Below are 15,202 nucleotides of genomic sequence, written 5' to 3' on the forward strand. Positions count from 1 at the left end.
ATCGTGTTTTTCGTAAAATAATATTTTATTCCAATTAAAACTTATAAAAATCTAATTATTAATTCTAATCTTATTAGGATTAAAGAGAACCTTCTAAAGAATTATAGAAGACTATAATCAATTCTAATAACTTTAGGAATAATAATTAACATTAGGCCCTCCCCTAGATCATTGGGCCGCATGTAAAGATCAAACCGGGCCAGTTTAGTATTTTGGCCATAACTTCCTCATTATTCATCGGAATTGGGCTTATAATATATCGTTGGAAAGCTCTTTGCAAGCCCCATCCAACTACACTATTATTGGACCCTTGTCATTGACCAAACTAAACTGGATTGGCTGTTTTCATAAAATAGAGTTGTTTTTCGAAAACAGAAAGAAAGAATTTAATAAAAACCAACCGCAACACTTGACCTTTCACACTTTCACCTCGTTCGATTATCATTCGACGCAAAATGTATTCATCACTGGGTTTGGTTTTGGGGAGATTCATTTGGGTGTCTACAGAGTGTTTACTCCACTTGGCATGAGCTACGAGACAACCTTCGATAAACTACACCACAAAGGACTAGTTATGCTCATAGGACTCATCAAGGATCCAGTCCCGGAGGCCAGATCACCTAAGTGGGATCCTAATAGACACTGTAAATGCGACCAAAGAAAAGGTCATGATACTGAGGAATGTTGGAAACTCAATGAAGCTATCTAGGACTTGATTGATGATAACCAACCACAACACTTGACCTTTCACACTTTCACCTCGTTCAATAATCATTCGACGCAAAAGGTATTCATCACTGGGTTTGGTTTTGGGGAGACACATTTGGGTGTCTACAGCCCCCACTTTGACTGAGTTTGGAGAAACGCCAATTTCGAAAACGAAAGTCAAAGTAGCGATAGGGACGGAGAATGATTCAGAACGTTCTGCGATCCTAAATCATTCTTGTAACACCAATACCTGCAAACTAGCATTAGTTAAACAGATAAAAGAGTTAAGAAACGCGTATCTTGCACCGTCGAGCACACTTCTCTGAAGTAACCGATTTGCTGCATTTGTTGAAGACCGCTCTGCTTGTAGCTGCCTCCTATTTCATCGAAGATGACTCTGCTTGTAGTCATTCTCCGCCGCTTGTGACCATCTTCCACATCCTAGGGAACACGATCGAAGACAACTCTGCTTGTAGCCATCTTTAGTTTTTTTGTGATCATCTTCCACATCCTAGGGAATACGATCGAAGACAACTCTGCTTGTAGCCATCTTCAGTTTTTTGTGACCATCTTCCACATCCTAGGGAACACGATCGAAGAGAACTCTACTTGTAGCCATCTTCAGTTTTTTGTGACCATCTTGCACATCCTAGGGAACACGATCGAAGACAACTCTGCTTGTAGCCATCTTTAGTTGTTTGTGACAACTCTCCACAAGCTAGGGAACGCTGCCGAAGATATCTTCGCCTGAAGTCATCCTCAATTGTTGCGACCATATTCCGAAGAATATCACCGAAGACCAATGTCTGTTGATCCTTTAAAGTTTGCTTGATATTTTCTTCCGCGATGCCAGTACATCGACGCTTCTGCTGCTTGTGAACCATTGTGTCGGTGCCTTTGAGATGAGCCAATGTTTAGGCGCTTTAAGCTAAGTGAGACAATCTTTCATCAGGTCGATCACCTATTGCGATTGTAATCGAGCCGATTACTTAATCATGTCAAATTGCTTATAGGGGCTAACTGGCGTACCAACGAACCCGAAATTGCTGCACAAGGTTCACATAACCATATTAAGGAGCCTTGTACTCTGCCGCCGCTCCAGCGCTAACCGGAACTACTTGTCGCCGCTATTTATTCTTTTCGCCAAGCGACAGGCTTTGTCGTCGTTGATGTTCACTCGTTTTTTGAACAAAAGAGCTTCTTTTTGAGGAATGTTCACGCGTCTCTGAACAAAAGAGCTTTGATAGGATGCCCACGCGTCTCTGAGCAAAAGAGATTTGATAGGATGCCCACGCGTCTCTGAGAAAAAGAGCTTTGATGATATGTCCACGCGTCTCTGAACAAAGAGCTTTGATGATATGTCCACGCGTCTCTGAACAAAGAGCTTTGATACTTGAATGTTTGTTGAGATCGTTCGGTTGGCTGCAAATAGGAGCTTTGCTGAATGGTTGTATCCTGTAAAAATCAAAAGATTGCCAAAAGACTTTGCTGGTGTTTTTCTTAGGGCTGACCTAAGGTGATTGACTGACTTGAGGTTGACTCAATGTGTTTCGACACGTTTGTGACTCTTATGTGATTTAATGTGTTTTGACACATGCGTTAGACTCAATTCGAGGTGACATGACTCAACGTACATGACTTGTGTGTGCATTATAATGTGATTGTGCGACTCGAAAATGCAAAAAAAGTAAAAATTTCCATCATTTTTCTAGAGGGTACCGACTTTCTCCCGAAAAAGAAAGACGCAAAAAAGAATCAAAGTGAAGTTTTTGAAGGTGCATGTTGAATGAGCTTAATCCGTTAATGTTGTCTCTCACAGTACAAGGATTGTAACATCTTAGACTATCCTAGTTGACTTAAAGATGAAAGTATTTAGGTAGCTTAGGCGCGGAGGATAAGTACTTCATACTTTGTGATGCAATGATGACAAGGCATGCTTCAGCGTTGTGTTAAGATTTCATGACAAAGGGTTCCTAAGGGAAGTATATTTGGTTATGTATCTGTGTAGTGTGTGAAAGTGACACTAAAGTTAGGCCGCAAGGGCTAAGTGTGTGGAAAAATATATTGAAAAGAGTCAAATGGTGGTGACTCTTAGGCTGGGTAGGCTAATAATGTAGGGATCAAGCCCCCAAGTCTAGCTCTAAATGAATAGGGATGAGCGTTGGAGATCCTTTGATATGATCATGGTGTGAATATGTGAATGTGAATATGAATGCATGTTTATTACGGCCGCACCCCAATGTGAGGTTGCCTACGTATCCGTTAGGAATCAGGCCGAACGTAGCTCTAGCCGAATTTCGCACAAGTGTGTATACCTCAAAAAGGTCTTTTAAGGGTTGTAACGTGGTAAGGCTAAAGGTTTGAAGAAGAAAGGGATAAAGGCTCAAGACCCTAGATAAGCCCCCAAGGTGTGCAACCTTGCTTTTGAATCTTTGCATTTTTTATGCTTGAGTGTTTTCACTTTTTTCTTTTTTTTGCTTTTGCATTATTTATTTTGAACCTTTTTGATAAGTGTGGGCAATCCCGATCATGCGGTCTATCACTCACTTGGCATTCATGTTTCTCAGGCACGGTACCGAGCACTCGATAAGAGACGCAATCTGAGACGTGTTCATATCAAAGACATATTCATGTCAAAGACATTGGAACACTTGCCCTTTTGTACACTTTTATTGTTTTTGATATTTTATTTATTTTGATCTTTTGAAATCACTCAAGCTTTTTTTAAAGTTTCATAAATTGTACACCATCCCATCCCAAGGTTAGGTAGATGTGGGTTGAAGAAAGAAAGGTCAATCGTTAGATGAGGCTCAAAGTGGTTTATCAAGAAAGGATTGTATATTTAAAGGGTGAAAGGTGATATGATGTGGCTACAAGGGGTGCCTCAAATCATTGGTATACCTTATGCTTAGTTCGACGTTTTTTTTTTTGATGCAATGCAATGTAATGATCACATGAAAGGAAACAAATGCTCATTTTATTAAAGGGAGAAAAGAAACATACAAATTAATAATAAAAAAAATCTAAGGAAGAAGGTGCCTATTGCTAGACTTATTGGGGAAAGGAAAAATGAAAAAGAAATAGAAAAAGAGGTCATGAAATCTTGTCGCTGACGCTCGCCTCTTGTCTTGTGTCGTTTGCTTTATCATCACTCACTCTTCTTGCTGGCTGGAGGTATGGGAAGCTTGTTATTATCGATCAAATGTTGGATAGCCTCTTTTAGCTTCCAACAACTCTCAGTAGTATGACCCCTACCTTGATGGTACTTGGAATGTGAATCTGGGTTCCAACTAGGCGATCTCTTCTCAGGTGCGGAATCTTAAATAGGTCCAATGGGAGTAATGAGTCCCTTGGCATGGAGTCGGTCGAAAGCAGCATCATAGCTCATCCCAATGGGAGTGAAGTCTTTCCTTAGTTGTTTCTTAGATCCTTGGTTATCCATGGCTAAGACTTCACTGAGATCAAAGGTACTGACATTGTTACTAGAGTGGGCGTTTTCGGAAGAAGAAAAATTGTCGTTCTTCTTTCCTTTCCAGCCACTGTGGTTACTATTGTTAGCAGCTTTTTGCTTTGCGAGGTCATCTTCGATCTCGATGCCTATGTCGTAGACGGCCTTGAAAGTATTCCAGTTGTGTTGATATTTTAAGTGCTTTGAATACTTTTCTTGTAAATTTTTGATGAACATCCTCACGGATTCTTTTTCAGTAGGGGCTTCGATCATGTTAACGGAAGTTTCCCTCCACTTATCAAAGAAAGAAGTAAAGCCTTCATTCTCTTTTTGTCTTAGCATCTCAAGTTGTCTATAATCAGTTTCGACTTGAATATTACATTTATATCTATCAATGAAAGCATTTACAATAGCATCCCAAATAGAGGTTTTCTCCTTATCAAGAGAAAAGTACCATTGTTGACAAACGGTTTCTAAGGATAGAGAAAACACAGAATGAAAATATTTCTTATCTATTCCCTTAATATTCATTACAGTTTCAAAGGCTCTTAAATGAAAATAAAGGTTATCCATTGCTTTGAATTTCGGGATGTCATTGGCGTTGAACTTCTGCGGAAGAAGATCCTTGTCCACCGAGACCCCTTGTGAGCTAATGCCCTGCAATCTATAGTCATTGGATAATTTGCTCAAACTTTCCTGGATGAGCTCCATTTGTTGTTGTCTCACAGGGTCATTGATTTGGAGAGTTAGATTCTTCAACATTTCAGCCATGTTAGCCACTTGTCCCTTGAGTTCGTTGACTTCTTCCTGACTTGTCATTATCTTCTTAGCTTTCCTTTTTTGACCGATTGGCTTATCAAAAAGTTGAACTTGAATAAAGGTGCTGTCTTTGATTAATCGTCCTTCTCTCCTTGACCAAGTACTGTGGAAAGGGAAGTTAAGGGATATTCATTGTTAATTATTTGACTCAACTCTATTCAACATGCAATAGATGGAAGAACGTAGGAAGAATGAATATTGTGATATGGGGAAAGCATGTAGAGAGTGGGAAGATGATGTAGATGGAGAGAGATGAAAAAATTAGGAATAAAATGTACCCTCAATTCAAATGACGGAAAAAACCGACTCATGCATGAACCTAAGACATGGTCATGGTGACAGATACAAAGTGTGTGCTAAGACTAGTGAGTGTAGGTGACATGTTAAGACTCTTGTGTAAGACCATGAGGCTAGACTATGTGACTAGACTCAATTAAGGACTTAACAAAGGTACTGTTTATTAATAAAATAATCGAACTGATTAGCAAACTGTTTAATTAGACTCGTCGTGATGACTCGAGTAAGAATCTGGACTGTCGCCGGAACAACAGAACTGTCGCCAAAGTTTAAAGCTTGTCGCCAGGCGACAAGCAGTAAACTGCGGCGCCACAGCCCAAACTCCTGCGCCATTGCTGGAACATTAATCTGGGACTGTTTCCAGTAAGTTTACTCTAAGGGGACATGTCTATAGTCGTACTAAGTCAAATTGATTACTTTATTAGTCTTTAATTAGTCAAATTAATTAATTAATTCATTAATTAGACAAAGTCCTTTTTAGTCATTAATTGGTTTATTTAGACTTAAACACAAGTCAAACAAACGGTTAGTACATATAAGGTATGCACAAGCAAAGAATGCACAAGTAGTTCAAATAGTCACAATATGATGTAATGAGTTTGCAACCTAACCATGGCTCTAGTTCTCTAAAGTTCAGGATATGGGTTAGTCAAAGAGGGTCCATGGTTATGAGTCCGGATGCACCGCGCGGAAGCCTTACCTTTCGAAGGGTTGGCGCGAGTGGATAGGACCCCGCAAGTTAAAAAACTCGTTTCCACGGTTTGGTAGATTCACAAACTCGGATGTACCCGTCGTTGCCAGGAGCGTTTGATTAGGTAGATAGAGCGTGAACCCCCAGAGGGTTATGTCCATATGTAGAACACATATGGGTTTCAGAAAAGTGAGAAAAATCAATCAGGAAGTAGAATCGAGCCAACAGCGCTAGAAATGGTCAAAACAAGAAGGCAGAGTTCTGGCTCGGTATTGGAAGAACTTGGCGCCAGACTACATGGACTGTCGCCGCAAAAGTACCCCTGTCGCCAGGCGACAGAAGCACTTTACAGGCGACAAGCCATGTTTTCTAGACGCTAGTTCCTACATGCCTCAGCAGGTATCTACGCTCTTAGAATTTTCCAGATTTCGCAGCGTTATTTCAATTCTAGTTGTGAAAGATATTTCTCAAGTTTTCTACGTGTAAAAATCCTATTTTTTTACTCATTTCGGATGGTTTATCCAATGATGACCTTTTTTATGCATATGACAATAATGCTAATCAAAATTACGCACATGAAATACTTAGAACTTTTCGAGTCTCATCCGCTCATTCTAAATCATTGCCGAAATAAATTTCAGGAATTAGAATAGAAATCCTCCCCAGTGGAGTCGCCAAAAACTGTAGGGAATATTTCAAGCCATTAACCCCAAGCTTGCACCCCACTTTGATCATACACTTAAGCATGGTGGCGTCCAACGGGAAGGAAACTAGAGCAAAAAGAGTCGCCAACAAGTTTTAAAAACTTGTAAACCGTTCACAAGGCGAAGATTACACCCCTTAACGATCCATGGCATCGTCAACTCCAAAAGGTCTTGAACCAAATAAGGTTCGGGGATGAGGGTACAAATCCAACCTAAAAGAGATTGAACCTGCCCTAATAATAGGCCTCTACTTCATTCTTCTCGTATTCATGTGCGCTTTCTGACTAACATGCAATCAACAGATTAACCCTTAACCTGTTTATTTATGTTGGTTGAATATAATGCACAAGCAAAACTATTATTGGCGATCACTTGAATTATAATCATATTAACCCGGCCTAAATAAGATTATTAATTATCTTATGAAGCGTGATTACAAGTACAAATTCCCTTTAGGCATGCATAAAAGGAGTGATAAGCAATAACAATAATAATCATCAAGCAACATAATAACAATCATCATAATTATAATCATAATAACAATCATAATAATCATAATTATCATAATCATGTTAAAGCATAATATTAATAGCAAGATCCTATGCATAATACTAACAAGATTAATAACAAATCCTAGCATGTCACTAAGCATTAAAGATCAAAGCTTTAGCACTAACATGATACTAACATGATATTGATATGATGTTAGAAAGCATAGGAAGCACCCTAAACATGATACTAGAAAGCAATAATGACATCCTAACATGATACTAGGAATTAAACAAATTTAAACATGCTTTCCATAAGAATAGAGCAATAAGATTATCTCTTTCTAATAACAAAATACACGCGTTAGTAACTTCAAGGAAAATATAAAATCAAACAATTAAATTAAATAATTGAAAGAAAGATTTGGGACCAAACCCTCAGAAATTATAACCTTTCACGTCTAGGGTGAAGGCAACTTCGAACTCGGCTAGATGTTTCTAGATCTCGTGTATGTGGAATTTTGTAAGAGGGAAGGTTTAGAAAAAGAATATAGAGAGAGAAAGCTTCTAGCTTTAGAGAGAGATGATTGATTGTAGATGAATAAAAACGGAGGTTCAGGACCCTATTTATAAGAAAACAGTCCGGAAATAGGTAGAATTTGATAAGGAATAAAACTCCACGCTGTCGCTGCAAAACCGACCTTCGCGACAGGCCCGTCGTCTGGCGACAACCTAGATTTCTACGCGCTTTCAAACACGGAGTCCACATATGAATCAAAATCGATTTGTAAAGTCCGTATGAAAACTGAAATCGTGTTTTTCATAAAATAATATTTTATTCCAAATAAACTTATCAAAATCTAATTATTAATTCTAATCTTATTAGGATTAAAGAGAACCTTCTAAAGAATTATAGAAGACTATAATCAATTCTAATAACTTTAGGAATAATAATTAACATTAGGCCCTCCCCTAGATCATTGGGCCGCATGTAAAGATCAAACCGGGCCCAGTTTAGTATTTTGGCCATAACTTCCTCATTATTCATCGGAATTGGGCTTATAATATATCGTTGGAAATCTCTTTGCAAGCCCCATCCAAATACACTATTATTGGACCCTTATCGTCAACCAATCGCAACACTTGACCTTTCACACTTTCACCTCGTTCGATTATCATTCGACGCAAAAGGTATTCATCACTTGGTTTGGTTTTGGGGAGACTCATTTGGGTGTCTACAGAGTGTTTACTCCACTTGGCATGAGCTACGAGACAACCTTCGATAAACTACACCACAAAGGACTAGTTATGCTCATAGGACCCATCAAGGATCCAGTCCCGGAGGCCAGATCACCTAAGTGGGATCCTAATAGACACTGTAAATGTGACCAAAGAAAAGGTCATGATACTGAGGAATGTTGGAAACTCAATGAAGCTATCTAGGACTTGATTGATGATAACAAACTTTCTGAGGTTCTAGCCATTGCAGAAGATCAAATAACCTCTGACCCTTCGCTCCTAATTACACCTATTGATGAGCCCATGATTGAAGAAGTCTATGTAACTACCATTAACGAAGTGACCATAATTGAGGAGGATGAAGAAGTTTTCTTAGATGTCACCGAGGAAAACTCAACAAATCTAAAATGAAACATTGATAAGCTCCTAGATTCCATTGCCAAGCTTACAAGTATGGTGGAAAACCTGGTGAATCGAATGTCAGTCATTGAACTAAACCCTCATCGCCAAGATTGAAGCATGAAAAGAACGAACATCCTCCTTTTTCTTCTTCCCTTCAAAGATTAAAGGAAAAACTCAATGCTTTTAAGCAGCGGATTAAATGGACCATTGATGAATATACATCAATAGGAACTTATAATGAAGCTTTTGACTACTTCCATGGCCAAGGCTTCATTCATCCCATTGGTCCAATCCAAGATCCAATAATCCTGAGAGACGATCTCCTAATTGGGATCAAAATTCCTATTGCAAATACCATAGAGGCAATGGTCACACTACTGAGAAATGCTTCACCCTCAAGGATCATATTCAAGACCTCATTGACTGGAATTGTCTTCGTGTTCCTCCAAGCAACAAGAAGGTCAAGTGATGATAAGCACGGGATTCTTTTCTTATTTTTTATTCACTTTCCCTTAATTAGTCTAGTATAGGCACCCTCTATCATTTTTCTTAGATTTACTTCATGAGTTTGATTCATTATCCTTTCCATTTCAATAACATGAGCATTTATTTCCTTGCATATAATCATAGCATTGGATTAAAAAAAAAAATCACGCTGAGCTAAATACAAGGTATACTGATGATTTGAGGCACCCCTTTGGAGCCACATCATATCACCTTTCCGCTTATACAATCTCTTTTGATAAACCACTTTGAGCCTCGTTTAACGATAGATTTTTAATTTATTTTTTCAACCCACATTTACCTAACCTTGGGATGGGATGATATGCAACTTATGCAATTTTCAAAGCCAAGGGGTTACATCGATTGATTGAAAAATGTAGGGATTGCAAGAGGTATGAAAAGACCTAAGAAAACTTGGAAGAGGGTGGTTGAGAGTAACATAAGTGCTTTAGGGATTGAGTAAAATATTTAATTTTTTTAAAATACTCTTTCATTTGCTCTTTATATCGTATGAATCATTACGACAATTCATGTTAGCTGACCCTAAATCATTTAGGAATGACTTTTTTGTTGTTGTATACATTCATAATATCATTTTTATATATATAAATTTTAAAACAACATAATTAAAGATATTTAAGCCACAAAATATGCATTGACAAGTGTGAAATCTTTAACGTTGCAATTAAAAAGGTCAAAGTATCTGGTTTCAATACTTCAAACTTTTCAGTTCAACGAGAAAAATGCTACACTAAATTAGTAGTAAATAAAATAAAAAATAAACAATAAAAAAAAAAGCTTGGTTGCACCTACACGAATGCACACTATATACATGTCAAATAGTTTTAATTTGATGGAATACATGATCATAGCTGGTACAACTATTACCGTTAGCCATTTAACTGCAATTGATAACATATATTCGTCAAAAAGACAAGGAGTAAATCAGAATTGAACAAGGCCTTAAGGAAAAGACAAGACGTACGACTAAAACTCACGTGTATACGACATACCTTCTGCTTAATAATGACAACATAAATGCACCAAGCACCTTGATAGAGAGAAGCAGTATGTATAATATGATGTTATAAAGCCAAATTACACCAGCCCAACTCCAACCGATGCCTTGAAGTGCACCCCAATCAGCATAAACAGCAATGAGGTTCGCCAACTGTTCATGGTACATAGGAAAAGAGTTTATTGTTCATTAGGAAACATCTATCAAAATAAATGAGATTTGCTTTTTGTTTAATGTTTAAGTAACCATCTATCATAACAGCAACCCGACAGATAGTCATTATTATGATATTAAAAAAATAAAAAACAATAATAATAATAATAAAAAAAAAAAACCAATCTAGATCAAAGATGTGATTACCAGTTGAACAACCAGGAACATTAGAACAGCGCTTCCATCACGAATGACACTTGACCATTTTCTTGACTGAGTAAAAAATATTAAGCTGTGCAAACTGATGCTAACTTGAAGATATACTGCAGCTACAAGCTTTGCGTTGTTACTATGAGGCGCTTCCACCAAGAGACTTGCAACTCCAAATACCCTCTACAAAGTTCAAGAAAGCAGCAATCTTATTATTTAGTACAAAGTAGGAAATAATTAAGTTGATGTCTAGGTGCTAAGTCTAGTATTAACAATACGAGCAAATTATTTTCCATTGATTGACAACTTTATAGCGTGTCTTTAGTGTTTTTTCTATTTTTGATGAATTGACCTAATGGATGGGAGTAGTAGTAGGCCATAATTAGTTTGTTAAGAGTAGCTCAAACAGGAACATGGTAAGTTAGAAAATGGAGCAAGAAATAATAAGATTCTAGAAAACTATAGATAAATAAGGGAAAATTTGTTAAAAACCATCTTATAAAAACTAAATTTTATTGAAAATCATCTTATAAATTTTTTTTTTTGTCAAAGCACACCTGTTTTAAAAAAAAAAAATTGTCAATGCACACCTGTTTTAAATTTTTTTTTTGTTAAATCCCACCATTTCTTCGGGTTCAGACTAATTACTTACATTTCCGGCGTTAACTAATATGTGCACCTTACATGACCCACTTAACTCTACTTTTCTTTTATTTTTCCCCCCTTTCCCTCCATTCATTCCCCTCTTCGTCAATCCTCTTCATCATACTTTGGTTTTTATAACCTTTTATATAATTGCACGGAAATGTAAGTGACGAAAAGGGGATGAATGAAAGGAAAAGGGGAGAAAAATAATAGAAAAGTGGGGTTAAGTAGGTCACGTGAGGTGCAAATGTTAATCAACGCCGGAATGGTCAATCGATAGTTGAAATCTGAAAAGTGGTGGGATTCAACAAAAAAAAAATTTAAAACAGGTGTGCTTTGACAAAAAAAAATTTATAAGATGGTTTTCAACAAAATTTGGTTTATATAAGATGGTTTTCAACAAATTTTACATAAATAAGACTAGGTAAAGTGAATGGCGTTATTCAAAGATTGGAATGTTTTCTTACTTTTATTTAGCATTTTAGAGTTAAAACTGAAAAAAGCCACTCAAAAGCTTGTGTATGTCTATGAAGCCATTGTTCTGTTTTCCATAATCACATTCGATTAGCAGATCTAAGATTTTGATGTAACTAATGATGTAATTTTGGGAGCACAGCCCCAACTAACTTACTAGCTACTTAATGGCCTGTAAAACTCTATTTGGTGTGGGCATACCCACAAAAACTACTACTGTGCGGGGTTGTTTTATAACTTATTGACAAAGTAATGGAAGCCGTTTAACAAAAATAAATATATATTGAGGTGTCGTAACAAACAAAACCTACAGAAAAAAGGCCAGGGCGAAAAAGTAGACAGTCAGACACCCATATCTACTTCTTGTAACTTGGTCCATTCCACAAAAATGAGCAGATGAATACTCCAAATTATTATTATTGGAAGATAAAATAGGCAGATCTATGTACCTGGAAGAAGTCCGTCTCATATGCAGTCCAGAAAAAAATGATCGTCCCCAAAGCCAAGTAAACACCTATAGCTATTCCAAGTTTTAATATGTCAAGCATTCCCCATCGATCAGCCACCAGAAGAGATTGTTTAACGCGATAGGGTGCAAAAGTACAACTTAAAACTGTGGATTAAAACAATATGTTAAAAACACAAGGCCAAACCTTTCATGCGGAGATACGCGAGTTTTATTTTTATTAAAAGCGCAAGATAATAGTATAATGACCTTCGTTGAAGACAACAATTTGAAGCATCAACAAGGGTGGAAAATCAAATTTCCAAATGGAAGTGAGGAGCATAAAAGCAAGCTGTAATACAACAACAAACAAGGATGTTATGTTGAGATGAGAACCAAATAAATGTTATGATGAGTTTATAGATAAAATTTAGAGGAAAGTCACTTACAATTGTGTGGGCTGTCATTGCAAGGGTGTGTATCTGTATATTATTTAAAAGAGTCAAAGGTTGGATGAGATGATTAGATAATGTATTTAGTGTTACTAGTTTATTGGTAGGAAGTTAAAGTCAGACTGAAAGAGAGCGCCGCAACAAGTATTCAAAGCACCAAAGTGAAAAAAAAAAAAAAAAAAAAAAAACCAAACCCCACAGAATAACGGACTGAAGCAGCAGTGGTAAATGTATACTTCTAAATAATTACTTACAAGGTACTCTTTAATCTTCTGTGATATTTTTCGACAGATTAGCACTGCTTTAATGATAACATTAAGACCAGGCTCTGTGAGAACAATATCAGAAGCTCTGCGGGCTACATCAGTTGCATTTTCTGTGGCTATCCCTATGTCAGCCTTCTTCAGAGCAGGGACGTCATTGATATAATTTCCAGTCATCCCACATCCAAGCTTCCTAGCTTGCAACTGTTCAACAACTCCATATGTGGACTCTGAAAAGAATATGCATTACCGAACAATCTATACTAGAGAAAAAACAAATAGGCATACATGAGTACATTAGAATATTAGATTAAATGAGCGTATTGGTCCTCACTAGTCAAATTAAATTACGTATGTGCTAGAAGAAGCTAGAAGATAGGTAGCAGAACAATTATACCTGAGGAAGCATTAGGTTTTTCAATCAGATCATTAATCAATGAGGCAGAAGTTGTCTTATCTTTGTTGTGCTCAAGCAAGGAAGACACTAGATTAGCCAAACGACAGTTAGTTAACTTCCTCAGACGCTGATTTAGTATTGAAGATAAAAGCATATTACTCTCATATTCTGAATAGAACAAACCTGTAGCCAATTTCACACGAGTACCGAGACCAACAAGATTCTTATCAGCTGTGAGCTTGTTCATTGCAAAGATTCCAGAAGTATCTGTGCAGAGTACACCCATATCGGCTATCTCCTTTATTGCAGCCCATCTCTTCAAGATAGCACCCTGTATAGAGTCTCAATTAAGTCCTAAAAATAACTAATAACAATGATAAAGACTTAGCAGCATGTTTATGGTTTTAATGACTTAGATTAAAAGTACCACATTCAAAATTTTATAAGCCTGCTTGGTGGGACTGTACTCCCCTTGTAAATAGTATAAATAAAGTTTTCATGAGCATTTAAGAGACACAAACCTTGAGGGCAAGGATTTGAGAGCCTCGGTATATTATAAATGAAACATTGGCATGGGGAGCAAGGGGAATTCCAGCAATAAGGATTACAAGCAGATTGTCAATTCCAGTACGAAATGCACGGTGCTGAAATGGATACATCACAGCAATTTGCACCAACATCCCAACAGCAACCATACATATGCATACATTCCAAATGCCAGCAAGACCTAAAACATAACAAGAATGAATGACATGTAGTTCTAAACAAGTTATGGAGGCGTTCAAATCAACTACGAACTCTTCTTACCCTTTCTAAATATCTAACTTTGTGGGGTGAGTCATCTGGGAAAACTTTATTCCTAAACGCGGTTTGATTGCCAGTAGCAACAATCACAGCTTCAGATGTTCCGTGTTCACAAATACAGCTAGATTAAACACCATCCCCTGTTCTTTTAATAACTAGAGACATATCTTGTCCTGTTATCATATACTAAAAAGAAATAGAGAAAGTATGTGAAATCGAAAGAACTAAAGGACTAATTTTGTAAGATAGTGTACTTACGGTTGATGATATCGGTCAAATCATATATCCATCCCATCTTTTGTTATGTATCATGTTCATGATTTATTAATAGGCTAAAAGGTGATTATGTTCATGATTTATTAATAGACATATCTTGTCCTGTTATCAGTTGAATAAATTCTCGCTATCTCTGTCCTACTGGACCCTATTTGTTTTTTCTCTCTACCTCTCTTTTTACTCCAAAAATTGTGTAATAAAACTCCATAAAAACTAAAACGGAGCAAGTATAATTACAATAACAAATAAACTCATACAAAGTAATTAAAAAAAAAAACACAAATATACTTTTTTTATTGATAAAATACAAATATACTTTTTATTGAAAAAAATACAAATATACTTATATATTCTTCTTTATTATAACTACTCGCTTAAAAAGCACGATGGTCCTTTAACCGCGGAAAAAAAAAAAAAAAAAAAAAAAAAAAAAAAAAAAAAAAAAAACCATGATGGTCCTTTAAACAAAACAAAAATTACAATGAGTTTATAATTATATTATACTACCTCCGTTTTTATTTAGTTGACACCTTTCTTTTATCACACTTGCCAACACACTTTTTCTACAATCAATATTTCTAATTCTCGACATTGTAAAATTATAAAAACTGGATATTAATAAAGGAATTTTTGCAAAAAAAACCTCCTTTTATAAAAATATTTTGCAAGAAAACTCCTTATAAATTATTTTTTTACAAAATCATACCTTAATCAATTTTATTTTTTTTGCGAAGTCATACCTTTATGCCAGAAAATGGGGGTTGA

At 36.6% G+C, this 15,202-nt stretch overlaps 1 protein-coding gene across 1 annotated transcript; it reads right to left on the reverse strand.

Annotated features, from left to right (window-relative positions):
• Nucleotides 1-10,068: 10,068 nt before the first annotated feature.
• On the reverse strand, nucleotides 10,069-14,063 carry LOC145585105 (plasma membrane ATPase 2-like). Its single transcript, XM_081641843.1, has 10 exons — nucleotides 13,879-14,063; nucleotides 13,541-13,688; nucleotides 13,358-13,444; nucleotides 12,952-13,190; nucleotides 12,695-12,727; nucleotides 12,516-12,597; nucleotides 12,250-12,413; nucleotides 10,679-10,864; nucleotides 10,314-10,471; nucleotides 10,069-10,202 (listed from the first exon to the last, which is right to left on the reverse strand). The coding sequence occupies exons 1-10, from the start codon at nucleotides 14,050-14,052 to the stop codon at nucleotides 10,199-10,201; spliced, it is 1,275 nt and encodes a 424-aa protein (XP_081497969.1). The 5' UTR covers nucleotides 14,053-14,063; the 3' UTR covers nucleotides 10,069-10,198.
• Nucleotides 14,064-15,202: the final 1,139 nt, after the last annotated feature.

The sequence above is a fragment of the Chenopodium album genome, chromosome 16 (assembly GCF_948465745.1).
Source record: "Chenopodium album chromosome 16, dcCheAlbu1.1, whole genome shotgun sequence".
Classification (NCBI taxonomy): Eukaryota; Viridiplantae; Streptophyta; class Magnoliopsida; order Caryophyllales; family Amaranthaceae; genus Chenopodium; species Chenopodium album.